At 43.4% G+C, this 27,900-nt stretch overlaps 1 protein-coding gene across 2 annotated transcripts in view; it reads left to right on the top strand.

Annotated features, from left to right (window-relative positions):
- PLEKHH2 (pleckstrin homology, MyTH4 and FERM domain containing H2) overlaps positions 1–27,900 on the top strand; it is a 165,360-nt gene that overhangs the window by 90,696 nt on the left and 46,764 nt on the right. Inside the window, exons 4-10 of one of the 2 annotated variants that reach the window (XM_040430337.1) lie at positions 8,942–9,091; positions 11,674–11,757; positions 15,280–15,361; positions 20,089–20,262; positions 21,926–22,869; positions 24,458–24,530; positions 26,122–26,213. In XM_040430337.1, the coding sequence (XP_040286271.1) occupies positions 8,942–9,091; positions 11,674–11,757; positions 15,280–15,361; positions 20,089–20,262; positions 21,926–22,869; positions 24,458–24,530; positions 26,122–26,213 (1,599 nt within the window). The remainder of the gene's footprint in view (positions 1–8,941; positions 9,092–11,673; positions 11,758–15,279; positions 15,362–20,088; positions 20,263–21,925; positions 22,870–24,457; positions 24,531–26,121; positions 26,214–27,900) is intronic. The other variant, XM_040430338.1, reaches the window with a different exon arrangement.

The following is a 27,900-nucleotide window of genomic DNA, read 5'->3' as shown; positions in this document are numbered from 1 at the left end:
TTAAGCGCATCTACCGACCATGAGGAAAAATCCACCCCCTTTTTAGTCATATCAGTGAGTGGCTTAACAACAGAGGAATAATTCAAAATGAAATTTCTGTAATAATTGGCAAAACCCAAAAACCGCATCAGCACCTTCTGATTCTCAGGAAGCTCCCAATCAAGCACAGAGCGGACCTTCTCAGGGTCCATCCGAAAACCAGAAGCGGAGAGAAGAAAACCAAGAAATTGAATCTCCGGAACCGCAAACACACATTTTTTTCCAGTTTAGCGTACAATTTATTCTCCCGCAGAATCAGCCTGACATAGGTGGTCCCGATGAGTCTTGAAATCAGGAGAAAAAATCAAAATGTCATCTAGATACACCAGTACAAATTTCCCGATTAAATGATAAAAAATGCTGTTCACAAAATGTTGGAAGACGGCCGGAGCATTCATCAAACCAAATTCTCGAAATGACCCTCAGAGGTATTGAAGGCCGTCTTCCATTCGTCCCCTTCCCTGACCCTGACTAGGTTGTATGCCCCTCTTAAATACAACTTAGAAAAAACTTTAGCCCCAACAATATGGTTAAACAGGTCCGGGATCAGAGGAAGCGGATTTGGGTCACGAATCGTGATACGGTTCAGCTCCCTGAAATCCAGACAAGGTCTTAAAGAAGCATCTTTTTTCTTAACAAAAATAAACCCAGCGGCAACAGGTGAATTCGAGGGTCGGATATGTCCCTTTCTCAGGCTCTCAGAGATATAAGTACGCATAGCGACCCTTTCAGGTTGGGAGAGATTGTATAGTCGTGATTTTGGCAGCTTGGCGTCTAGGATGAGATTAATAGGGTAGTCGTATTCCCGGTGAGGGGGCAACTCCTGGACACCACTCTTGGAAAACACATCCGAAAATTCAGAGAGAAAAGATGGCACAGTCTTGGTAGAAACCTCTGAAAGAGATGCCGTGAGGCAATTCTCTCTGCAAAACTCACTCCAACCATTTATTTGCCTTGCTTGCCAATCAATGGTGGGATTATGTTTAGTGAGCCAGGGTAGCCCCAACACTAGAGGAGTAGGTAATCCTCTTAAGACGAAACATGACATATCCTCAACATGAGCGTTACCCACAGTCAAACCGATATTGTGAACTATGCCCTTTAAAGATCTTTGAGAAAGTGGAGCGGAATCAATAGCAAAAACAGGTATATCCTTTTCCAAAGTGCATACCTGGAAACCATGCGTTGTTGAAAATTGATTATCAATGAGATTGACAGCTGCTCTACTATCTACAAAAATCTCACAAACAATGTTCTTGCTGTCTAGCGCCACCCTGGCAGGTAGGAGAAAACGGGAACTACAAGCAAACGGCAAACCTTCAATTTCCGCATCAACCTTGCCAATAGTAGCAAATGGAAAGTTTTTAGAGGTTTGTTTTTTTTGTTTTGATTACCCTCAGAAAACTTCATGAATCTCCTAGAGGGGCAAACATTAGCTAAATGATTTATACCCCCACAACAGAAACAAACCCTCCTCTGAGAGCTGAATCCTCTACTATAAGAGGCAAGCAAACCCAGCTGCATGGCCTCCTCCTCAGAGGGGATTGAGACAGACTGAGACCCCAGTGCACTGAATGAGACAGCCCCACTGTCCTTGGTCTGAATATGACAGGAAAAAGTGGTCTCCTCTCTCTCTCTAAGACGCCTGTCAATACGAACAGCTAGAGACATGGCTGACTCTAACGACGCTGGTCTCTCATGAAAAAGCGAATGCATCTTTCCGAAAGACCATGGCAAAATTGACTTGGCTGCCCATCTCCGAAATTCAGAACAATATATCTCTGCGGACTGTTTACCCTGGCATAAAAAACGCAGTTTATATTCAGCCAGAGCAATACGATCCGGGTAATCATATATCTGCCCCAGGGCTGCAAAAAATGTATCCACCAATCGGAGGGGCCGTGCCCCCCACCGGCAGCGAAAAGGCCCAAGACTGAGCGTTATCCCTGAGCAGCAAGATGATGATCCCCACCCTCTGCTCCTCATCACCAGAGGAATGGGGAAGTAGGCGAAAATGGAGTTTGCAAGCCTCTCTAAAGCAAACAAAATTCTCACTACCTCCAGAGAACGTATCTGGAAGCGAGATCTTAGGCTCGGAACAAACTCCATGAACGCCAGCAGAACCAGTCACCTGAAACTGAGACACAGTTTTACGGAGATCTGCTACCTCCAGCGAAAGACCTTGCATGCGGTCAATCAAGGCTGAAACCGGATCCATGCTTAAGACGGTTATGGCGGTTTATAATGTCACGGATGAAGTTTGCAGATAGCTGGAACTAATAAATAAACGAGCGACTGGCTTGATCCCAAACTAAGGAGCTTATAAAACCCTAAGAGCTCTCCCTGACTGCTATGCACATGCAAGGGTCTCGATGGTAGACGATTGCATGCCCTCGTACCTAAGCCTGTGTGACACCTGAAAACCCCGGCTCCCTGCACTTAATACGGACGGAGTCAGGGTCACCTAGAATCAAGCCAGCAAGGAAACACAATAAAGTAAAGGACTTATCTGAGCAAACAGCAGAAGCAGCCTCCAGCAGTGAACACTTCACCCAGGAAGTAGTATAAACCGCAAAGTGAGAAAGTATGGGAGGGAATATAAAGTAAGACGATTAGTCTAAATAAGTGACACCTGGCAGAAGGAAAAGAGATGAGAAAGTGAAACCAAAACAAAGAACATCATACAAGAGGTAGAGAAGAACGTCTGCCAGACCTTCTCACAGAACTGGCGGTGACACTACCATCATCAATGCAAGATCTTGATGAAAAATTAATGCAACACTGGATGGAAATACATTTTGTGACATTGCAGAAGCTTATCGAAACAATACCACAGCGAATATGTGCCGTAATCAAAGCTAAAGGCGGTCCAACGAAATATTAAAGTGTGTGACCTTTTTTTTTTTTTGTGGTGACTTTTTTTTTTTGACAGGTAGTGTATATCACAACATATACAGTACAGACCAAAAGTTTGGACACACCTTCTCATTCAAAGAGTTTTCTTTATTTGTATGACTATGAAGGCATCAAAACTATGAATTAACACATGTGGAATTATATACATAACAAACAAGTGTGAAACAACTGAAAATATGTCATATTCTAGGTTCTTCAAAGTAGCCACCTTTTGCTTTGATTACTGCTTTGCACACTTTTGGCATTCTCTTGATGAGCTTCAAGAGGTAGTCCCCTGAAATGGTCTTCCAACAGTCTTGAAGGAGTTCCCAGAGATGCTTAGCACTTGTTGGCCCTTTTGCCTTCACTCTGTGGTCCAGCTCACCCCAAACCATCTCGATTGGGTTCAGGTCCGGTGACTGTGGAGGCCAGGTCATCTGGCGCAGCACCCCATCACTCTCCTTCATGGTCAAATAGCCCTTACTTTCAAAGTTTTCCTAATTTTTCGGCTGACTGACTGACCTTCATTTCTTAAAGTAATGATGGCCACTCGTTTTTCTTTACTTAGCTGCTTTTTTATTGCCATAATACAAATTCTAACGGTCTATTCAGTAGGACTATCAGCTGTGTATCCACCTGACTTCTCCTCAACGCAACTGATGGTCCCAACCCCATTTATAAGGCAAGAAATACCACTTATTAAACCTGACAGGGCACACCTGTGAAGTGAAAACCATTTCAGGGGACTACCTCTTGAAGCTCATCAAGAGAATGCCAAGAGTGTGCTAAGCAGTAATCAAAGCAAAAGGTGGCTACTTTGAAGAACCTAAAATATGACATATTTTCAGTTGTTTCACACTTGTTTGTTATGTATATAATTCCACATGTGTTAATTCATAGTTTTGATGCCTTCAGTGTGAATCTACAATTTTCATAGTCATGAAAATAAAGAAAACTCTTTAAATGAGGTGTGTCCAAACTTTTGGTCTGTACTGTATATATAAAATGCAGTTACACAGTATTAAACAGTGCAAGTTAACCCTTTTAGGTGAAATAAAGTAAGAAGTTTTAACTTTGCATAGGGGAAATAGGCAAATGTCCAAAAATGTCCCAAAAGTCCTCCCTGCTCCAGGGCGCTACACTTGAACCCATAAAACCATTATCACCAAGGGCACCCTAAACTACCATATGGCAGGAATCCCAACACCAGGGAGTGCCCAGATGGAAGAAAGGGTATGCCCACCTCTCACTGCACTGGCCCTAGGGAGCAACGGTGTGAGGAAAGCTGCTGTGATAGACTTTCTGCAGCCAGGGCCACTACCACTCCTGGTAATAGGTGATAAGCTATGATTCTGGGAAAACCCTTTTAAAGACCAAGCAAACCATTGAGTTGTATGGGGTGGCGGGTAGAAGTTCAAATGTCAGGCATCTATATAGGCTTCCTATAAGAGTGCTTTAAAAAGCAGCAAGCCACAATTATTCATCCTATTTTATATGTGGTTTAACTATACATTTTTAATGGGTGTAGTTAATTTTTGAGCAGTTTATTGTTACATCGTCTGCATGAACTCGCTCAGGAATGGATAGAAATTTCATACATGTTGTACATTAATGGAGACGTCAGTCGTCACCTTATTCTAACCCCGGGATGTTATTGAATGTAAAGTCCTGTGAGCAAAGTACACATGGACAGCAGATGCTTCACTTCCATGACTAATGGGACTCAGTGGTCCCTAAGGTTCCCTGATGTAACCAGGTGACCTCACACTCGGTGCAAAGAAGTCTCTGGGAAACGTTTAAAAATCACAATGTATTGGATATTCAGTGGATTATTTCACATGACTAAAATCTGAGAACTTTTCTTGAAGGGGTTGCCCAGGATTTTAGTATTGATGAGAATAGGTCATCAACATCTGAATGTCAGTGGCTCGACACCTGGCATCCATTGCATTGCAACAATAAAATGGTTGTAGAAATACATGTAGGCATGAAAAGACTATGAAGGGCTACCTACCGAAGAATAAAAAGGTGAGGTTTCAGTTTGTATGGGCATTTCCCTTTAAAGAGGTTGCTCCAAAAAGTTGATCAGTAGGGTTGCCAGGAGTCGGACCCCTGACGACATGATATTGATGACCTGTCCTGAGGATAGGTCATCAATATCTGTAGCCTGGACAACCCCTTTAAAGGGGTTGTCCACCCCTGGGGGCCTGTCGGACAGACACCCCAGTGTAGCTGGACCTGCTGAAGGAATCATACTTACTCATCCGGATCCCCGCTGCTGGGTTACAGCTCCTTCGCTTCCCCTGGGCCACTGCAGCTCTATCATACCTCACCTTGTCAACATCTACCTTAATGCAGCAGGTGTCGTTTCTCCCATGTGACCCAGGGACATGACGCAAGGAAGACACGTCACCGCTGCAGCCAGTCATTGGCTTCAGCAGCCACATAACCTGCATCAAACTGGAGGAGAGCGAAGGAGTTAGGACCCAATGGCATGAATCAGTTAAGTATGATTCCCTCCGCCGTTTCAGCCACATTGGAGGGTTTGCCCTAGAGGCCCCCCATGGGTGAGCAACCCCCTTTTAAAGGGGTTGCTCGCTTGCCCTACTGAAAGGATTATACTTACAGGCTACCCCCCCGTCCCAGCTGTGTTTCCATCTGCCGCAGCATGCCCGATCCTTCTTTCCCGCTGTTTAGGGAAAGTTAGGACACCTCCAATAGATAGTAAGCTGATAACATTTTGACAGATGGACATTTGGAAGTGGGACTGGCAATAAAATAAATAATTCCTATTTTGCACTAAATTTAGATTATCTTTGGGGCATGACGGAGGATGAACAACTGTCTAAAAACACTATGTCACAGTACACTTCACTAGTGACTATCAGTATCACTTATGCGCAAAGTGGAGAAGTCTTTTGATGGGATCCCATTAAGAAGTCTCCGAGGCATCTTAAAAATGCTAAGCCTTAGAAAATTAGACATACAAACAAGATAAAATGGACGAGACCTCATTTATTTTCTTTACAAAGCAGGCACCCAGTAGCAGAAATCTGTCCTTTCTCATGTCACGGCTGACAGCTTCGGGGACAATTAATGCTTCTCCTTTGTTAAGCTGAAGGAAGGTTGAGCTCTGTAAACTTCTCTTCTCCACAGATAAACAATTAAATGCATGTTTCAGGAATGTTACCGGACACGGACAACATATGCAATGGACGCTCGCTATGACTTTAAAAGGACATATTAAGTTTTACTACTACGAGAATACACTAAATAAATATAAAGTTTTCAGGGGTATTTATTGACACCCTGGCAGATTTCCATGGGAACATTGGAATTTTACTGTCAGGCTTCTTTTCTCTAATAAATCTTGGTGAGCTTCACTGCTGCACATGGCAATGAACATCATTCATAGAGACTTCATGGAAAACATGGAAACCATAATGTAAATGTTTTAGTATTATAGGAGGTAGTATTGAGTTAAATACATAATTCTTGGTAAGAACTAGTAAATACAGTGAGGAACAGAAGTATTTGAACACCCTGCGATTTTGCAAGTTCTCCCACTGAGAAATCATGGAGGGGTCTGAAATTCACATTGTAGGTGCATTCCCACTCTGAGAGACAGAATAAAAAATAAAGATTCAGGAAATCACATTGTATGATTTTTAAAGAATGTATTTGTCTTGCACTGCTGAACATAAGTATTTGAACACCTGAGAAACAGCAAGAATTTGGGCTCTCAAAGACCTGTTACTGTGCCTTTAAAAAGTCTACCTCTACTCCACTCATTAATCGAACTTAGTAGCACCTGTCTGAGCTCTTTAGAGACCCCTGTCCAACCCACAGTCAGTCAGACGCAAACTACTACCATGGGAAAGACCAAAGAACTGTCAAAAGACACCAGAGACCAAATTGTGGACCTCCACAAGGCTGGAAAGGGCTACGGGGCAATTGCCAAGCAGCTTGGTGAAAATAAATCAACTGTTGGAGCAATTGTTAGAAAATGGAAGAGGCTAAAGACGACTGTCAGTCTCCCTCGGACTGGGGCTCCATGCAAGATCTCACCTCGTGGGGTATCACTGATGATAAGAAAGGTGAGGAATCAGCCCAGAACTACAAGGGAGAAGCTGGTCAATGACATGAAGAGAGCTGGGACCACAGTTTCAAAGGTCACTGTCGGTAGAACACTACTCCGTCATGGTTTCAAATCACGCATTGCACGGAAGGTTCCCCTGCTCAAGTCATCACATGTCCAGGCCTGTCTGAAGTTTGCCAAGGACCATCTGGATGATGCAGAGGAGGCATGGGAGAAAGTCATGTGGTCAGATGAGACCAAAGTAGAACTTTTTGGTCTAAACTTCACTCGTCTTGTTTGGAGGAAAAAGAAGGACGAGCTGCATCCCAAGAACACCATCCCTACTGTGAAGCATGGGGGTGGTAACATCATGCTTTGGGGGTGCTTTTCTGTGAAGGGGACAGGACGACTGCACTGTATTAAGGAGAAGGTGAATGGGGCCATTTATTGTGAGATTTTGAGCAACAACCTCCTTCCCTCAGTCAGAGCATTGAAGATGGGTCGTGGCTGGGTCTTCCAACATGTGAAAGACGACCCGAAGCACACAGCCAGGATAACCAAGGAGTAGCTCCGTAAGAAGCATATCAAGGTTCTGGAGTGGCCTAGCCAGTCTCCAGACCTAAATCCAATAGAACATCTTTGAAGGGAGCTGAAACTCTGTGTTCCTCAGCGACAGCCCCGAAACCTGTTGCAGTGTGTGGAAACCTGGTCAAGAACTACAGGAAACGTTTGACCTCTGTAATTGCAAACAAAAGGCTTCTGTACCAAATATTAACGCTGATTTTCTCAGGTGTTCAAATAATTATGTTCAGCAGTGCAAGACAAATACATTCTTTAAAAATCATACAATGTGAATTCCTAATTTTTTTATTTTATTCTGTCTCTCAGAGTGGGAACGCACCTACAATGTGAATTTCAGAACCCTCCATGATTTCTAAGTGGGAGAACTTGCAAAATCGCAGGGTGTTCAAATACTTCTGTTCCTCACTGTATTTTAGGTTTAAACCCTTTTATCATGATTGCTCCATTACATCTAAAATAAAAATGAAGCAACTTCTTGATCAAAATATCTTCTACTATTTTGCATCTACAGCTGTATGTGAACCTATGTGTCTCCATGGTTACAGACTACAAACGAACACTGTGTAGTCTGACCATACTCTCTTCCATCTGCACCTACTAAATAATGTATGTTACCTACTTGGTATATTATGGAACTGCTATTTGGGAGATTCTGCATTGTAAAAACACTAGTTACTCTTTTCTGTATAAACCCAACTATGAATGGGTAACCCCTGGCAAGAGAAACTTATTTTCTTGAAAGCTGATAGCCTGTCTAAAGTGAAGACTACCATTGGAGAACCTAAAATGTGGAATTAGCTCTGAAAATGTAACTTGTCTTCTGAGATTTAGATCTGTGGATTGCATCCCAGGTTCCTCAACTTCTTGATTAAAACATCTTCTACTGTTTTGCATCTACAGCTGTATGAGAACCGGTATGGGTCACTCTTTTCAGTATAAACCCTACTATGTCCTAAAGGGACCTAATAGGTTCTGAATGAGTAAGCCCTTTAATCTGACCTAATATGTCCTGAATGGGTAAAGCCTGGCAAGAGAACCTTCTTTTGGTAAAAGTTCATAGCCTCTCTAAGGTAAACGCTAACATTGGAAAACCTAAAGAATATGGAATTAGCTCTGGAAATGTTGAGATCTAGACATGTTGGTGCATCCTGGGTTCCTCAACCAACTCAGGGGTTATAGGTTACTTTGATAAGTATCATTGTTGTCAACTTGTCACCATCTTAATTTTAGCTCACATAATGAGAATAGACCTAAGGTTTAACCTAGAAAAAAATTGTAATATCCCAAAATATCCACTTAATTCTTTAGGTATACCCCAGCCTAATTTAAGGCCTTTCTTTTGCATAGGTGCAGATTATGGAAGAAAAGCTGAAGGCTGCTGATGTGAACACCAGCGAATCAGAGATGCGATGGTACAAAAAGAGTCAAGAACTAGAAGTATTGGTACAAGAGAAAGATGAAGTAATCCAGTGCTTGGAGCAAGAACTAGAAGAACAGGTGAGAAACCCCTATGTTTCATTAAATCCAATATATGCATTCTACCATTTTTCTAAGGAAAACAATAATTAGAACATTCACAAAATCTCATCGAGAAATTGTTAAATAGTTCACTATTTTAATTTATTCTTCAATCAAAAACATAGTAACATAGTAACATAGTACATAAAGCCGAAAAAAGACATTTGTCCATCCAGTTCGGCCTGTCATCGTGCAAGTTGATCCAGAGGAAGGCAAAAAAACCCTGTGAGGTAGAAGCCAATTTTCCTCACTTTAGGGGAATAAAAAATTCCTTCCCGACTCCAATCAGGCAATCAGAATAACTCCCTGGATCAACGACCCCTCTCTAGTAGCTATAGCCTGTAATATTATTACACTCCAGAAATACATCCAGGCCCCTCTTGAATTCCTTTATTGTACTCACCATCACCACCTCCTCAGGCAGAGAGTTCCATAGTCTCACTGCTCTTACCGTAAAGAACCCTTTTCTATGTTTGTGTACAAACCTTCTTTCCTCCAAACGCAGAGGATGTCCCCTCGTCACAGTCACAGTCCTGGGGATAAATAGATGATGGGATAGATCTCTGTACTGACCCCTGATATATTTATACATAGTAATTAGATCTCCCCTCAGTCGTCTTTTTTCTAACGTGAATAACCCTAATTTTGATAATCTTTCAGGGTACTGTAGTTGCCCCATTCCAGTTATTACTTTAGTTGCCCTCCTCTGGACCCTCTCCAGCTCTGCTATGTCTGCCTTGTTCACAGGAGCCCAGAACTGTACACAGTACTCCATGTGTGGTCTGACCAGTGATTTGTAAAGTAGTAGGAATATGTTCTCATCACGGGCATCTATGCCCCTTTTGATGCAACCCATTATCTTATTGGCCTTGGCAGCAGCTGCCTGACACTTTTTTTTGCAGCTTAGTTTGCTGTTTATTAAAATTCCTAGATCCTTTTCCATGTCAGTGTTACCGAGTGTTTTACCATTTAGTATGTATGGGTGACTTGCATTATTCCTTCCCATGTGCATAACTTTACATTTCTCAGTGTTAAACCTCATCTGCCACTTATCTGCCCAAGCCTCCAATCTATCCAGATCCCTCTGTAGTAGTATACTGTCCTCTTCAGTGTTAATTACTTTACACAGTTTAGTGTCATCTGCGAAAATTGATATTTTACTATGCAAGCCTTCTACAAGATCATTAATAAAAAGACCATAAAACATGGATTAAAGGGGTTCTGTATGCAGTTTTGACCATTCCAAACTTTTGACAACATTAATTAGGGGCTGGGAGAGCAGGACAAATACTGTATACCTTTTTGTGGAGATTTTATTATCAGGAGCAGTGTGAATATGAGGTTTTATTCTGTCAGGTTCTGCTCCCAGGCGGTGCAGTTTCACAGTGAAGTTCTCTCTGCACTGGGCTGCTTCACTGCTCCTCCTTTCTGCTCTCAGTGATAGTTGTAGTGGTCTCCTGATTGGATGCTACAGCTGTCACTCAAAACGGGATAGGGACTGTGAAGTAGCTCAATGCAGAGAACACGTCAAAGGAAAAATTTTCTCCCCGGCATTTAAAATGCATCTGTCAGCAGATTTGTACCTATGAAATTATGTTTTCATCTATGCAAATGAGCCTCTAAGAGCAAAGGGGGCGTTGCAATTACGCCTAGAGGCTCTGCTCTCTCTGCTCTCTGCAACTGTCGTACCGTCTGCACTATGGCTGACAGGGCCAGGCAGGCATAATTACTATTATACTGCCTGTCCCTGTCAATCAAAGAGCAGAGGGTGCAGCAGTTGCAGAGAGAGCAGAGGCTCTAGGTGTAGCGGAAATGCTCCCATTGTTCCTAGAGGCTCATTTGCATATAAAATGGGACCAACACAGATGTCTTCAGCTGCCAAGCAGCAGGTCAGCCAGTTTCATAGGTACAACTCTGCCGACGGATGCCCTTTAAGGAGCATCTGGCAGAATAAAACTTCATATTCACACTACTTAAAGCTCCACAAAAGATATGTTTATTGTGCTCTTCCCTTCCCCTACCTTATCAAAACTGTTGAAATACTCCCTTTAAACATGATAGTATATATGGCTGCGTAGGGGTCAGCTGTAGGAGAACTGACCTTCCTAAAATGGCAGAATAAAATTGGCAGAATAAAACTTCATATTCACACTACTCCTGATAATTAAAGCTCCACAAAAGATATGTTTATTGTGCTCTTCCCTGCCCCTACCTTATCAAAACTGCTGAAATACTCCCTTTAAACATGATAGTATATATGGCTGCGTAGGGGTCAGCTGTAGGAGAACTGACCTTCCTAAAATGGCCTACAGGTATCTTACCTTGTAGAGATTTATAGTGTAATTGGTGAAGTCATACTCTACTTTGTATTGAGCTCAGTTCTGTGCATCACTACATCTGCAACTCGGGTTGCATCAGTTCAGTCTTTGCAGCATGAGAGGTGTGTGAGCAAACGAGTGGCAGACATTATGAAGAAAGGGTGCGGAAGAGGAGCACAATGTTCTACGCAATGCAGGTTATGCTCATGTAATGTAATAAATTTTTCTGTGCATTCCTCGCAGAAACAAATACGGTTGCAGGAAGCAAAAATTATAGAGGACAAAGCAGCAAAAATTAAAGACTGGGTGACGGGAAAGCTGAGAGAGGTGTGTGCAGAATTACTCTATCCGTATTATTACCCGATACGTACAGTCACATTGCGTCAATCTAGCCTCTGACAGCACTGAAGCTACAGGGGCATTACTGCCTCCCTTTACTCACTTTGGTTTATCATGTTGAACGTCACAGTTTTCATAAAGGCAAAAATACATTTTCCAATATTAGGCCTCGTTTACACGGGTATATTGTAACTGCATGTAACATACGGACCTCTAACAGGTCTTCTGAACCAGATTTATTGCACGTTGCATCTCTATGCTGTAAGTTTGGCTCAGTAAAACCATGGGGTGTTTTCGTACTACATCCACAATACGGAAAGTTATAGGGGTTTTCCAGAGTTCGATATTGATGGCCTCAGGATAGGTCATTCATAACTGGTGTCATCAATAACGACATCCCTGACGATTAGCTTTTTGAAGAGGCCACAGCCTCCTTACAGCTTACCACGTACAGCGCCGTCCATTGGATTGCAGCTGTGCTGTGCAGCTCAGGTCCACTCACTTGAAAGGGAATGAGCTGCAAATAGGCCATGTGACCGATGAACATGACGCCACTGACCTAGGGAGAGGCTTTGGTGCTCGCCAAAGTGCTGCAGCCCGTTCAAACTGTTGATCTGTGGGGGGTGCTGTGAGTCAGACCCCAACCGATCAGATATTGATGACCTATCCTGAGGATGGGTCAACAGTATTTTACCCCCAGAAAAGGCCTTTAAAAAAAGATACAAAATGCCTATCTGATGGAAATCCTAAAGGACAGATTCCTTTGATACAGGGAATGATAACATCCAATTTGTCAGTTTCTTAATACATTTCTAGGAGGAATGACAGAGAACACAGAGATCTAATAAAACATGCTCCAGAATCTGTATTTCATGGGGAATACAAGTACTCGGTAAAGCCGACATGTCATGAGAGCCTACAGCATGGTTCCCAACCGGAAATTTCTGGACAGCCGGTAAAAATAGAAGACTTTTTTCGTGTGTCTGTGAAAAAAAATAGATTTTTCCGTGATTTTTTTGAGACTGGAGGTTCTTGACTTGATTATTTTGGTGGTAATTATCATTATTTTACAGCTCAGAATAAATGCTGGTAATGTGTTCTTATCAGTATATTGAGCTATATACATGAATTACTTATTATAATATTTATCACTCATTATGGCTTTCCAATTTGGAATAAGTTGTCCAGAAACAAGAAAAATACTTGTTGGCAACCCTGGCCAGGGATTTTCAAGGACTTAGGATAAGCCAACAATGGATTGTGTGTGTGTGTGGGGGGGGGGGGCAGAGGAGGACCCCTTCCTTTTGTTCCATTGCATGCTGTTTTATTGTGTAAATTCAACGCCTTGTAGTGTAGGTACCAGGAGATCGGAGAGACTGGCAACTCGTGGATTAAATTGACAAGTTCACTGTGGATCTTATTGTGTCTGTTTTTTGGTGAATGTCACACCCCTTGCTTCAGGTGTTGCTTGTTGGTAATTTACTTTTCCCATAAGTAGCCGCTTCTCACTCTTGGAGGTGCGGTTTATAGATTTTCTTCCTGCCTTCTAACTAGCTGGTCGGTTGTACTCTGTGGTGCTTCTAGAGTTGCCAATTTTCTACTTTCAGATAAGTCTTGTCTTTTCTTATTGTTTTGTGTTTGTTATATTCCCTGTTGTTTGTATCTGGGCCTGAGACAGATACTTCCATTCGTCCATCTGGGGAGGAATGGGTTGTCTCTGGTCCTAACCTTATTCCAGGGCCTATAGGGATATAAGGGCCCAGGTATCCAGCATATGAATATTCCTACCTTCAAGGTCTATTCATATTGATAGGTAGTCAGGGCCCGAATTAGGGTTGTTTAGGAGGTGACCTGTTCCTTCCCTAGTTTCCAGGCCCAGTTATTGTTCCCCTTCCCTCCTGTGTTTAGTGTGGAGTTTTTCCTCACACTGATCGTGACAGTAGGTAACGTTATATGTTATATTTAATGTGTGATATTTAAATGCCATGATGGAGTGGGAAGAGCGGCGCAACCAGCTGCTGGGATGGCAAGGACGCATGCAGGTGCCATATTAGAAAGGGAAGGAGCACTTGCCAGCATGGGTGCATAGGTTGTTGATAATGTGACCCACCTGGGAGGAGTCAAGGGAGTGCACTGAAGTACAGCCCAGTTCCTGCCATTGGAGGAGTCAGCCCATGAGGACCCTAGAAGAGTTTTGTCCATGCATGGGCCAGGAGGGAGGCTGGGGAGGAGTGCCCCTAATGAATAGTGCCCAGGACATGCCAGGACTGCAAGGGGAAGATGAGGAGAGCTAGTGGAGAAGCTACAGCCATTGATGATGATGTTTTATGTGCATTGAACAGTGAACTGTTGGTGCCTTAAAGGAACTGCTGAATTGTTTTCTAGTGATTCCAGTAAAGTTACTTTACAGGGAGTTAACCTCTGAAACCCTCACCCATCAAAATAGTGTGAATAAAGGGTATTTCATGCATAATTGCCAGCTTTTTTTGGCAGGGTCGTGGCAGGATAGGGAGTGTGGCGCGCCAAAAAATAATTCAGGGCTAGATTCTACTCCTTTCGCAAAGCTACATCCCCTTTAATGTATACCACACCCATTTATCCAGGTTGGCACCTCTCCCGTAGGGCTTCTTCACATGTCCGTAGTGCACCCGTGGCTGTATTTCGGGCCGCATACGGCGGTTCCGCAATGCACGGGTCACCAGCCATGTGCATTCCGCATCACGGATGCGGACCCATTCACTTGAGTGGGTCCGCAAATCCGGAGCTGCGGTGCGGAACGGAAGCATGGAACGAAACCCCACGGAAGCACTACGGAGTGCTTCTGTGGTGTTCCATTCGTGCTTCTGTTCCGCAAAAAGATGGAACTTGTCCTATCTTTTTGCGGAACTGACGGATCGTGGACCCCATTCAAGTGAATGGGTCTGCGATCCGCATGCGGCTGCCTCACGGTCCACAGCACGGGCACGGAGCCCTTACGTTCGTGTGAACAAGCCCTTATTCTGTATTTTACCCCAGCACTGTGTCTGATGATGCGGCCCTGGAGACACACAAGCCTAGGGGCTAACCTCTGATCATGGAGGCTTTTCCAGCACCTGGGAGATTTGCCAACTTTTCCCTTTTTTCTGAAAGCCTACCGCACGTTCCGAGAGAGTTGCTAAGTATGAATATGTTGGTTCTGCAGCTTGTCTCATTTAAGATCATCTCCCACCAAACGCTGCAGGTCATCAGTCTAAATGTCCTGCAGAACCCCTTTCACTTAATTTCTTTATGAAGCATCGGGTCCTGCATCAACTAGTACTTCATGAAGGGGGTCTAATCATAATTATGCATTCATGAAGTGTTTACCTTACTGAACACGAGGTCTGTCAATAGTCTGACGATTCTCTATTCTCACCATTCTCTAGATGGCTTGCAAAAATGTATGGATTCCCAAATAAAGACTTTGTCCTCTTTATGCAGTTGTCAGGAATTGTTGAGAACCTCACTAACAATCTTCTCATTTTAATTCAGCTGGAGACTGAGAATCAAAATCTTCGCTTCATCAACAAAAGTTTCAGTGAAGAAATAATTTCCTTGCGCTCCAAATCACAAGGTAATAACCAATTTTTTGCTAATACAGTATGCTGACGTACCAGGCTTGTTCCCCTCTGGAAGCATTATAACAAAAATAATAGCAAAGACAGGTGCACTCTGCGGTCTTACTAAACCCTCAAACTGATTTTAAAATTGAGAGATTAGTCAACATGTCCTACGGTGTAGGACATGTCTAAGCCCGGGCACCACGCCAAGGTTTCTCAAGTAGCCCGGGACCTAACACTCTCCTAACTGAGCCGTATGGGCAATACCAGGAGCCAGTGGGCAAATTACAGGAGCATGAGGCCGACTCACAAACAACTCACCAGTTACCTCCAGCATGTAGCCATGCTTGCAATTGGAGGAGGGAGGAGTCTGCGAGTCCCACTCAAGACTGGCTGATATAGCCCAGGCTTCACAGGTGCACCTAAATGTGACCTGTAGATGGAAAACAGATGGAAGCATGCAGCATCTGATATAGCCCCTTTTCCACTGCACGGGATCAGCTGTGCTCGAATTTACTCTGTGTTTCCGTCTTTGGACTAGACCTTAGTTGCAGATAGTACCTGGTACCACATCCGAGGAGGTTCCAAGTGAGCCCGTCTGGTACCATGAAGGTCACGTGTGCACACCACTGACTAGTGATTTATCCAAGACAATCATCACTGTACCACTACCAGCTACATTAAGGGGTGCAATATTCACAGCAGAAAGCAAACCTTTTGGTACCAAAACCGAGTAATGACGAGTAGAGTAGAGTAGAGCTGGTACCATGCAGTGGAAAAGTAGATTAAAGGGGTTATCCAAGATTGTCCAGCCGGACCTGTGAAGAAATCCATACTTACCTGCTCCCTTCCACTCAGTTTCGATTCCCTGGCTCCCAGGCTGTCTGCACGGCACTTCATGTCCCGTCTGTTACTTTGTTGCATGTACTGGGTCACAAGCTCCCTGCAGACAATTATAGGTGCAACGAGCCCACTACATACGCCTGGGGGATCCCTTACCGCTCCAAGAGGTTTTTACAATTATATGTCCCTCTGTTACAGTAAGTAGTCGTGACGCCAGTTGCGGTGAAGCAACAGGAAGCACAAGACTCCCTTTGTAGTGATGGTATAGGTGGTACCCAGTGTAGGAAGGCCAGAGTGGTGTTAAATAGGCCACAATATCCCTGGAGACGTTGTGTAGCACTTTGTCACGGTGCTCCTACCTGAATACAGGTAGATCCCGTAGTGTGGTCCGAAGCAGTGCAAAAGGAGTTAATAACTTGGGTGGTGTAGAACAAAGTCGAGTCCGGACTTGGTAAACGGTGGAACAGTTGCTTTACTTGTAATAAACGGTAATCCATACAATTTCCAGACTTTATCTTGGTCTCCAATATGTTTCAGCAGGCAAATGGCAGGCAAGTACTCTCTCTGCAAAACAAACTCCTCTCTGCTGTTTCCTTAGTGTAGCTCTCTCAGCTCAGCTATGTTAGCAATAGTAGTCTCTTACTGTAGGCAATCCTAGGAACTTCTTGTCCTAGCTTTGAATACCTTAAGCTCTGGCTTTAGCTTGGCTTGGAAGAAGGCAAAGCAAGCCCAGGAGGGGACATGCAACCAAAATGCACAACCTCTAGTGATAAGGTTGGCTAAGACAGGCCAGCTCGTCCAGGAGGGATGAGGTCTACCTCCTTCCCCTTCCAGGGGTAAAAAAAACACTCCACTCTGTCTAGCTAACTTCTCCTCTCTCTGAGAGAGGGATAGAGACTGGAAGGAAAAGTCCCAGACTCTGCTAGTGCTCTGCCAAGTGTTTGCTTCCACCTGCTGGCGGACCAGGCACATCACATGAACATAACAGTTTTACATGAATAATTACACACACGGTGAAGATAAGTACATTACTGCATTAGATGACATTTATGTTAGCCTATAGGAAGTGGTAGCAAGGTGCCAAGGAGTGGTAATGGCACTACGGGACATTACATAGGCCTCAGTGGTGTTGTGTCCCCACTACTTTGCCTTGTGCCATTTAGGGACATGACACTACTAAGGCCTATAACTGGCTGACATGTCATCCCTGAGGCCATTCTGTGGTTGGAGCAGCACACGTGACCCCATCCGTGCAGGAAGTTGACAGACGGTGGAAGTGCAGTCCAGGAGCCAGGGAGCAGAGGTAATCAGGTAAGTATGGATTTCTTAAAAAAAATAAAATAAAAAAATAAGGTCTTTAATCTGCGTTTTTGTCCCTTCGCTTGTACACAGCACACCCTCAAAAGAGGAGACATAGGGGGAGATTTATCAAAACTGGTGTAAAGGAAAACTGGATTAGTTGCCCATAGCAACCAATCAGATTCCACCTTTCATTTTTCAGAGCTCCTTTGGAAAATAAAAGGTGGAATCTGATTGGTTGCTATGGACAACTAACCCTGTTTTATTTTACACCAGTTGTAATAAATCTTCCCCCATAGTGTAGACACCTCCAGTATAGAACCAAAGCAGAGATTTATTTCATATACTGAGAAAATTAAGATAGAAAAGCACTTATGGTCTTAAAACTATGTGGCAGGGTGAACATCAGGCCGACCCTGGGTTTCGTCTTCAGACAGCTTCACCTGGGGCACCTACAGTGTACTGGAGGTGTCTGCCTTATGTCTCCTCCTATTACAGGAATATTCCTACCGTGGGGGCACACCGTGAGGAACGGCAAAAGCACAGATTGAAGATTTTTCTTCTGCACATCATTTTTCCACTGGTCATAAAAGGGTAGCGAGTGGATTTTACTGGAAGGAACTGAATTCTCAATATTCCGATGCTGCAGGCTCGGAGCTCGGAGGCAGTTTATTTGACTCTTTAATTTAGCAACTTATTTGGTCTCTGTGGCTGCATCGATGGATTGCAGACGACATACCTTTTCATTTTTTTTTATTAATTCTTAGACGTTATATATTCGTCCTTGGTCTGAGTGCCACCACAATTTGGCTAACCTATCGAAAAACAATGGGGGTTATTTATTAAGACCGACACCCTGCACTGGCGGCTCATGCACACGACCGTTGTTGTTTTGTGGTCCGTTTTTCACGGATCAGTTTTTCCGCATCTGAGTTTTTTTCCCCTCTGTTTAAGCCCTCTTCCGTTCCGTTATTCCACAAAACATATCCGTATGGTTTCCATATTTGTTCAGTTTTTTGCGGATTGCAAGCGGAAACAGTAACTTATTAATCACCAAACACATGAGCAATCTGGGCTGGGCATATCATTTCTACAGTATGGATCCGCAAAATACGGATGACATACGGATGTGTTCCGTGTCCATTCCATTTTTTTTGCGGACCCATTGACTTGAATGGGGCCTTGGACCTTGATTTGCGGACAATAATAGGACATGCACAACTTTTTTGCGAAACGGCAATGCGGACAAACATAAATGGAATGCACACGGAGTAACTTCCGTATTTTCTACAGCCCCATTGAAGTGAATGGTTCTGCATACGGTCCGCAAAAAAAAAAAACGGAACGGAAGCGGAAAGAAAATATGTTCGTGTGCATGAGCCCTTCTTGCACACGACCGTATGTATTTTGCGGTCCGCAAAAAACGGATCCGCAAAGAATACGGATGACGCCCGCGTGCATTCCGTATTTTGCAGAACGGAACAGCTTGTCCGTTATGAGGACAATAGTAGGACAAGTTCTATCCTTTAGCAGAACGGATATACGGAAATACGGAAACGGAATGCATACGGAGTACATTCTGGTTTTTTTTGCGGAACCATTGAAATGAATGGTTCCCCATGCGGACTGCAAACGGAAACTGCAAAAATGGAACGGAAACGGAAATAAAATACGTTCGTGTGCAGGAGCCCTAACTTTGGCGCATCCACGGCCAGTCTAAATCTACGCTAGCTTCCTTTCTGTCCTAAATTTAGACTATTTTCTACGCCTAAAACATGCAAAGAAAATGGTAAATGAGAAGGGCCCTTACCCGCCTACGTCACTTCCCCTTTTTTAGATCTGGCGTGAGCGGGGAAAAGTCGCAGATAACCTTTGTGCCGCAATCTGTGCCACAAATATGCCAAAAATAAGCGAATTTCTGTTCGGACACTTTTATCAAATGTCTGAAATAAAAAGTTGAAGTTGGAGGTGTTTGTGTAGGTTATTAGGGTTATAATTATCACCTTACAGTCCATAGTAAATGCTGCTAATGTTTGAATATTAGTATCACAAGGATGTTGTATATATAGTGCATATCCGTATCATTTATTCTTGGTTTTCCAGTTTATATAAAAAAAAGTTTGTTTGTGAATTTTGGCTATGGGCATTTTTGATTGAGCAGATTTTCTGCCTGTAAGAGCTCATGCACACAACCATATGTTTGGTCCGGATCCAATCTGAGATTTCAGCGGATCAGATGCAGACCAATTCATTGTGTTGTCTGCATCTGCACGTCCGATTCATTGTGTTGTCTGCATCTGCACGTCCGTTCCGCGGCCCGGCAAAAAAGACAGAGCATGTCCTGTTCTTGTCCGTTTTGCAGACAAAAGACATTTCTATTGAAGCGAAAAAGAAAACGGCAGCATGCACACGGCTGGGATCTGTGTTTTGCGGATCCGTGATTTGTGGACCGCAAAACGGATATGGTCATGAGCATGAGCCCTTTCTTAATGTCGATCGATGATACAGCATGTCGCCACTTACCTATGGGGAGAAACAATTGTTATCTCTGCTTAATGTATTAGTTTATATATAACTCATCTTGTGTTATATTTCTTAGATCCAAAAAGTAAGAAGTCACCAGTCTGCTCCACGCCAAAGCAAGCTGAAGGTCAGCGTCTGAGCGGCCTCGCCTTTGGCTGCCTTCAAAACCGAGCAAAAAGTCCACAGATGGAGTCCAAAAAAGATGAAAACAGCAACAAGCTGCCCAGTGATGCTAATGACCATAGTGAGGGTAAGACTCTCGCACACCTGCTTATTTACTTGTGTGTACATTTATTTATATTCTGACCACTAGCCAGTCCACGCAAAGAGCATAGGAATGTACTATAAGGAGTCTGTCACCTGCAAAATCGGTCACAAAGTAAGCATACAGTACCTCCATAAAGCATAACCACTATACCTTTATTGTGAAACTGCGGTCCTTTAAAGAGGACCTTTCATCAGTTTTGCAAAAGTCGAATTAGGGTGCTTTACCTTATAGGGCGGCCCCCACTGATGCCATGGCTGTTTTTTGTTTTTGTTTTTTTTAATACCCCCCCGTTCGTCCGCTGTGGCCCCCCATTGATTTTGGCACCTTGTATTATAATGAGGAGTATCGGAACAATGAGCAGGAGACTGAGTGTTTCTCAGTGGGCTACTCCTTCTCCCTGGCTGTAGCGCTGTCCAATCGCAGCGCAGAGCGTCACAGCCAGGGAGTTTTTTTCTCTCTGTGACGCACCGCGCTGTGATTGGACAGCGCTACAGCCAGGGGGAAGGCGACGCCCATTGAGAAACCCTGGCGTCTCCTCCTCCCTGTTCCGATGCTAGTAATTAGCATACTGAGCGGGGAAAATACCGGAGGGCACAGCAGGCGAACGGAGTCGCGCCCAGGAATAATAGTAAGCACTATAGGATCCCTGATTTATGTCCTACCTAACGTGCTACTTATCTTATAGCCTGGACCCATGAAAGGTCCTTTAACTCTGAGAACGGCTTCTTTTCATTTTATGCAAATAAGGTTTTTGGTGTACTGTGAGCAGGTTGCTTCATTTGGTGCACCATTGCTCCGCCAGTAATGCTGCCCATCTCCTTCCTCTCTTGTTTGATTGACAGTCCCTGAGCTGCTAGTGACGACAAAAGGAAAGCCAGATGCACCGAATGGAGCACCCTCCCTAGTTTTTTTTCTCTTAGCCTTCTGGTGCCATTAGTTTCAGCACCTAATAGCAGGGATATGTCACGCGGACAACTATATTTCAGATTGGAGCAGCCCTTGTCTCAAGCCACCCATGAGGTTTGAAGAACCCTAAAGTAAGGGTACATTCACATGATCATGGTGCTGCCATGCCCGTGTTGTGCACTGCAAACAGCAGGTCTGCAAAACACGGGCACTGGCTGTGTGCACTTTGGATCATGGTATGGACCCATTGACTTCAATGGGTCTTCGATCTGCAAGGTGTGGTGAAAGACGGGACATGTCCTATCTTTTGCGATGTAGAGGCACAGACCCAGAAGCCCACGGAAACACATGGAAACCCTTCCGTGGGCTTCCAGGTCCGTGCCTCCTCACCGCAAAAGATAGGACATGTCCTATCTTTCACCGCTTCTTGTGGATAGCGGACCCATCGATGTGGAGTGCACACAGCCGGTGCCAGTGTTTTCACCCGCTGTTTGCAGTCCACAACATGGGGACAGCAGCACCATGGTCGTGTGAATGTACCCTAAATGTTTAGAAAGGTCTTTGCAGTCCTAAAGTACTGGAAATTCCAAGGAATCTTGTTGAGTGATCAGATCTCCTTAATGGGATCCTGTACAGTTTTAGTACAAATAATCTTGTAATAGCTTCCTTAAATATAGTCTGTTGATATTTTCATAATTTCTGTATTGCTGATATTTCCATATTTGTACTCCATCCATAGATAACGGTATTAATGAAAAGTCCCCCACAAGTCCCCAATGGCAAGAACCCATGGCAGCACAAATGTCATTGTTACAAAATAATGGTTCCATGGAAAGACCAGGCAATGGGAGAGTGGGATCAAGTATCCCTAGTATTACCGTGAGCGACTGGAGCTCTGAAGAGGACATTAAGAAACCTCATGATACCAGATGTGCCTCCAGATTGTCCAGCCAAACCTCAGAAGAAAGAAACCAAAACAAGAGACGAGGGAGTGACACATATCTAACAGCTTCAGAAGAAAGCAACTCTACCTGTGAAGATGATAATCTGGGGTCCCCTACCAGTGACCAAGTTCAACTTTACACTTTGCACAAAGGACTACAGAAAAGTATAAATTTTGGAGGCAAAAAATATTTCACATTCTCAAGTCATAGGTCGAAACAGAACAGTTCTTCTGATGACCTAAGCTCAAAATCTCAGCCTTATGATTCCAACCACTCGTTCTCCTCCAATGATACCACCACTCCAACCCAAGCATTTACCTCTACAATGTCACCTAAGGTGTCTAACTCTACAGCACCTGGACCTCAGTGTACTACTCCTAAGGATTCAGCCACCAACCTACCATCGCCCAAGCAACGAACGCCTAATATTTTAAATATAAACGCATCAACGGCCAAGAAGCATCTGAGTCAACCTCAGATGAGTTCAGATAGGATGTTTGGAAAGGACAGAAATGCTATCAGCATGGTTAAGCCCTACAGACCACAGGAGACTGACATTGATTTGGTTGATGAGCAAGCTACTAATATTTTGCAGAAAATGGATACAGGATATGTTGAAGGATTATTTTCCTATGACGTACCACAAAATCATACATCAGATCAGAATGTGCTTTGTTCTCCAGAGAAGATTACATGTTCAAAACCTCCAACTCCTCCCTTACATCGTTTTCCTTCTTGGGTAATTATTGCAATCTCTTCTGAGTTGGTTAGAGTTTTTCTAGAATCCAAGATGCAGATTTGTATCAGAACCAATGTATTCAGGGGCATTGCTAGGGTTTTAAAGATCCGGGACTCGAGCCTCAATGTATATTGCCAAATTCTCTAAGTCGTCCCGCTCCCCACCCCACACGCTCTAGCACTAAAGACATTTTACTTGCTGCATACAGGACTATACAGCACCACATACCTCTCACATCCAGTGCTTCTCAGGTGACGTCTCCTCCTATGTAGATGTTCTCTTTCATCTTCTGCATTCGCCCCAGACAACTTTTTTCAGCCACGTCTCCTCTCTGCAGTTTGACACACAGACATGTTACTGTAGGTTCCTCACTTTTCTATCATTATCCTCCCAACCCTGATGCCACAACAATGTCATCCTGCTGCTACCCCCAATACTGTGCCTGCTGTGCTCCCCAATGTCCCCAAATACTATACTGCAGAAATTATACTGCCAAGATAGTCCCCCTATAGTAATAGAAAAGTCCCACCAATCGCAATAATTCTCTCCCAATCGCCCTTATTAGTAATAGTGCCCCCAATAATGAAAATACCCCCCAAGTGTGCCCATTAGTAGTGCTCCTATATTGTGCCAAATTATAATGCCCAGCATAGTGCACCCAGTAGTAATAAGGCAACTCTATAGCACGCCAACAGAGCTCCCTCCCTGTAGTGCCCCAGACCTTCTAGTGCCCAAACCTTATGGTACCCCCCGCGGTGCCTACATTCCTTATAGTACCCACCTGTAGTGCCCACAGTTCTTAATCTGACATTGCACTTCCTAAGACCCATCTGTACCCATACTACTTTCCATAGGCCTCAAGCCTAATTGCCTGTGGCCTTCGAGAGAAAACGGCAGGACAGGGAGAAATTGGCTCCCTTGTTCCGCTGCAGTGGTTCAATTGTATAGCTGTCCTGAGGATGGTGATATAGTTGTATCATATTTTTTGGAGTATAAGACGCACCTAGGATTTACATGAGGAAAATAAGAAAAAAAAAATTTCCTTCAGACCTCAGATTAGACCCCCAATCCTCATCAGACCCACATTCTTCATCAGACCTCCAATCAGCCTCAGATCAGACCCCCCTATCAGACCTCAGATCAGACTCCCCATCAGCCTTAGACCCCCACCAGACCTCAGATCAGACCCCATCAGCCTTAGATTAGACCCCATCAGACCCTATCAGCCTCATATCAGACCGCCCATCAGACATCAGATCAGAGGAATAAAAGATTAAATTAATAAAATATACTTAATATACAGCAGGGACTGTTACTTGACAATTTCCATTCATTCTAATGGACATCGACCTCATAAACAAGGCCTGCTCTCCACTGGTCGCTGGGACTGAGCTCCCAGCATCTGGCCTCCCACTGATCAGTCTCCAATGACATGTCTAGGTTATGGACTTACTTCTGTTTGATAGATCTCCCTTACGACGCCATATGAATGCATGGACATTGAAATAATCGTTGTACTAGAAGTTTTATTTTATTATTTTTGTTCTTACCAATATTCAGTGTTTATTACTGTGAAATTTACTGACAGGAAAATCGGATATACGCCATTGCTAAATCTGGAATGAGAATGTCAGAAGTCTCGGTGGATCCTAACATCAAGAGTAAGTTTCGCAATTTATGGGATAGCTCAGGATGGGTTACGGGTCTTTTTTCTCCTCTTATGTAAATTTTTTGTACTTGCAGTGAATGTTTTTGGAAACACATTTTCAAAATTGGCTATAAAATCTAGCATTAATTATAGCAATTCTATTGATTCGTATACACAACATAGGTAAGAGTACATGAGCATCCACATCCATATTGTCCATCTCAAGACAAGCCATGGAAATCTGACTATGTCAGGCGATGTCTCCACTCGTCGGAAAAGCTTTTCTTTAGACTGGTTGGGTAGATTTAGATGCAAGCACATTAAAGGCTATGGACACCTTCAGGCAATTTTTTTTATAATTGCATTTTACTCATTTTGGGTTTTTCAATTGGGCTTTATTAAAAATCTATCTATTTGCAGACTGTCCCTCCTGAGTTCCATCATGTGATGGCTCATGTGAAGCCTTACACCTCTGATTTCTTGCCCTAGTAAACACTCATTATAGATAAATGCTTATCAAACTGATAAGAATATGGCTCAAAAAGTGTTTATGAGATTAGGAGATCAGAGATAAGGCTTCACATGAGCCATCAGCTGATGGAGCTTAGGAGGGACAGTCTGCAAACAGATTTTTATTTTTTTACTAAAGACCAAATAAATAAAATATATATTTTTTGCCCAAAAATTGCCCCGAAGGTGACCATACCCTTTATAATTTAAATTTACTTTAACTGAGGAGATTTGGCCCATTAACCCACCAAACGTTACAGATGCGTCCAAGTATTTGGGTAGCGATTGACTCAGAGTTTATCACTGCAGTGAATTCAATTCCAGTCATCCAAACACTGTCCACTGCTCCCTACGTCACCCAAGCCCTGCATTGCATTGATGATGTCCGGCCTGTGCAGTGGAAACTTACTTAGCATATGGAGTGTAGCGTGCCGTACTTCCGTATGTCTCCAATTTAAAATGTTCAATTAATGTTGACTCACTCTTTTTTTTCCGGTTCTTCCCGCCACTTTTGCACAGATAGGGATCTCTCTGAAGAGGATTTCTTACTTCTTTCATCCATGTACCCAACTCTCTTTGTCTACGTTGTACACTTCTTTGCTTTTTCAGCAAAGGTTAATGTTTCCTTCCTGTGCTAATCAGTGTTCAATTCTTTATGAAATACAAAAAAAAAAAAACAATTTCTTACAAAAAATGTATCCCTGCTGGAAGTTACTAGCAGTTTTCAATGAAGGTCCAGCTATGTGTTACCAGTTGGGGTGTTTCTGACATTGGCAGCATTGATTGGATAATGTCAGACTGTGCAGGGACACACCCGCAACTGATAACACCCATCTGGACCTTCATTGCAAAGTGCTCATTCATAACTTCTATCAGGAATAAAAGAGGAATGGTACAACATAGAGTCATAAAAAAATATGCTCCAGAATTGTCATTTTATGGACAATGTAAGTAGTTACTAAAAACAGACATGTCAAAAGGGGTGATAAACAATAAAAAATAATTTAATTAAAAAAAACAAGCAATAGCTGTTATGTTCATAATTAATATAATCATCATATTTCTCATATATTTGTGATTTTACTTGTTTTTAGGTATCTCGACAGCATCATGTCCCACATCTGGGGTCTACACATCTCTCATATACAAGAACCTAAGCACACCTGTCTACACCACGTTAAAAGGGGTATGGAATGAGTGGAGGCATACATTACATTTTTTTTTTAATCTGTAATTTTTGACTACCCTACAGATAATTACATTTTTTCCCTGGGATATAACATGGATGGCCTATCCTTGGCGCGACTGATGAGAGTCTGACCTCAGACCCGCAACCGATCAGCAGAACAAAGTTAAAGCTGAGCCCAATCTCTAATACCAATCCCTCCGCAGTGTTGTGGGCGTTTTGTTGTGCTAATCCCAATTATTGGACCCCCACTGATCATATATTGATAGCCTATTCTAAGAAAAGGCTATCAATCTATTTTCCCAGAAAGACTATTTTGTAACAGGGTCCACATCCATATATTGATTTTAATTTAAAGAGGTTTTCCGAGACTTTCCTACTGTTGACCTATCCTCAGGACAGGTCATTAATATCTGATCGGTGGTGTCCAAAACCCGGGAAACCCCCCCCCCCCCCCCCCCCCCCCGATCAGCCGTTTGATAAGGTACTGGGGCTAGCCGTAGCACCGCTGCCTTCTCTAGGCCTCGTGATGTCACTTTATCGGTCACATGGCCTAGGTGCAGCTCAGCCCCATTGAAGTGAATGGGGCTGAGCAGCAATACCGAGCACAGCCACTACACAATGTACGGCGCTGTGCTTGGTGAGCTGAGAGAAAGCTGAAGTGCGACTGTGAGCACCAGCCCGGGAATAGGACCCCCACCCAGAGGATAGGTCATCAGTAGGAAAGTCTCTGAAGGCCCTTTTAATTTTTATGTTTACTTCACTTTATTATTTTCAAAAGTATCAATCTCGTGTAATGAGCACACGAGCATCAAACAAGCAAAAATATCCAAATATCAGTAAAGGATCTCGCAGGATCCACATTTTCTGTGACAATCAGTGTATACAAATGAGAAAAGTAAACAGACAGCACTAGAAAAGTGTAGAGAATATTCTCAAACAAGCGACATTGTACATACTATACATCAATTTAGAATTTTAGCACCCCACCCCAAAGGACGCTAAAGAATCAAGAGAAGTCATCTCGCATATAACATTTATGAAAAATAAACCAAACCGTTAGGGCCCAGAAAAAGAGAGCAAAAAAGACCCTTAAATAGGAAGTAATCTATATGTGATATAAAGGTTAGGAAAAGGCAATTGTAAGAGAGAGGAATATAGAAGCGTGCTGCAAAACTATTATTCCCTGAGTCACGTCCCCTCCTCTGTATTACTGAGTTCTCCCAGTAGCCTTGAAAACTCAGAAGAATGGACAAAATCCACCAAAGCATTCCACCTACTATAGAATAGACTCTCCATACCCTGTGAAAGTGCTGTAAGTTCTTCCATTCTTAACAAATATCTGAGTTCGGACGCCCATGCACAGAGAGAGGGAGCATCCACCTTTTTCCACTGATGCGGAATAACCATACGTGCTGCTACTAGAAAGAACCGCAACGGATTTCTCTTTAGACTAGCTATCGAGCCTGGGATAAGCGATAGAAGAACAATCTTAGGAGAGTTGCGAACCGTTTTACCCGTGAATTTGTTACATATGAGGAACACCTGGTCCCAAATTTTTTTTATTATTGGACACCCCCACCATATGTGCAACATCGAACCCACCTCCGAATTACATCTCCAGCAAAGGTTAGAGACATTCGGGAACATCTTGTTTAGAGTCGAGGGGCAATAATACCATCTGGCT

The sequence above is a fragment of the Bufo bufo genome, chromosome 4, assembly GCF_905171765.1.
Source record: "Bufo bufo chromosome 4, aBufBuf1.1, whole genome shotgun sequence".
NCBI classification, from domain to species: domain Eukaryota; kingdom Metazoa; phylum Chordata; class Amphibia; order Anura; family Bufonidae; genus Bufo; species Bufo bufo.
Note: the sequence above shows the minus strand (reverse complement) of the source record. Positions and strands in the feature narration are given on the sequence as shown.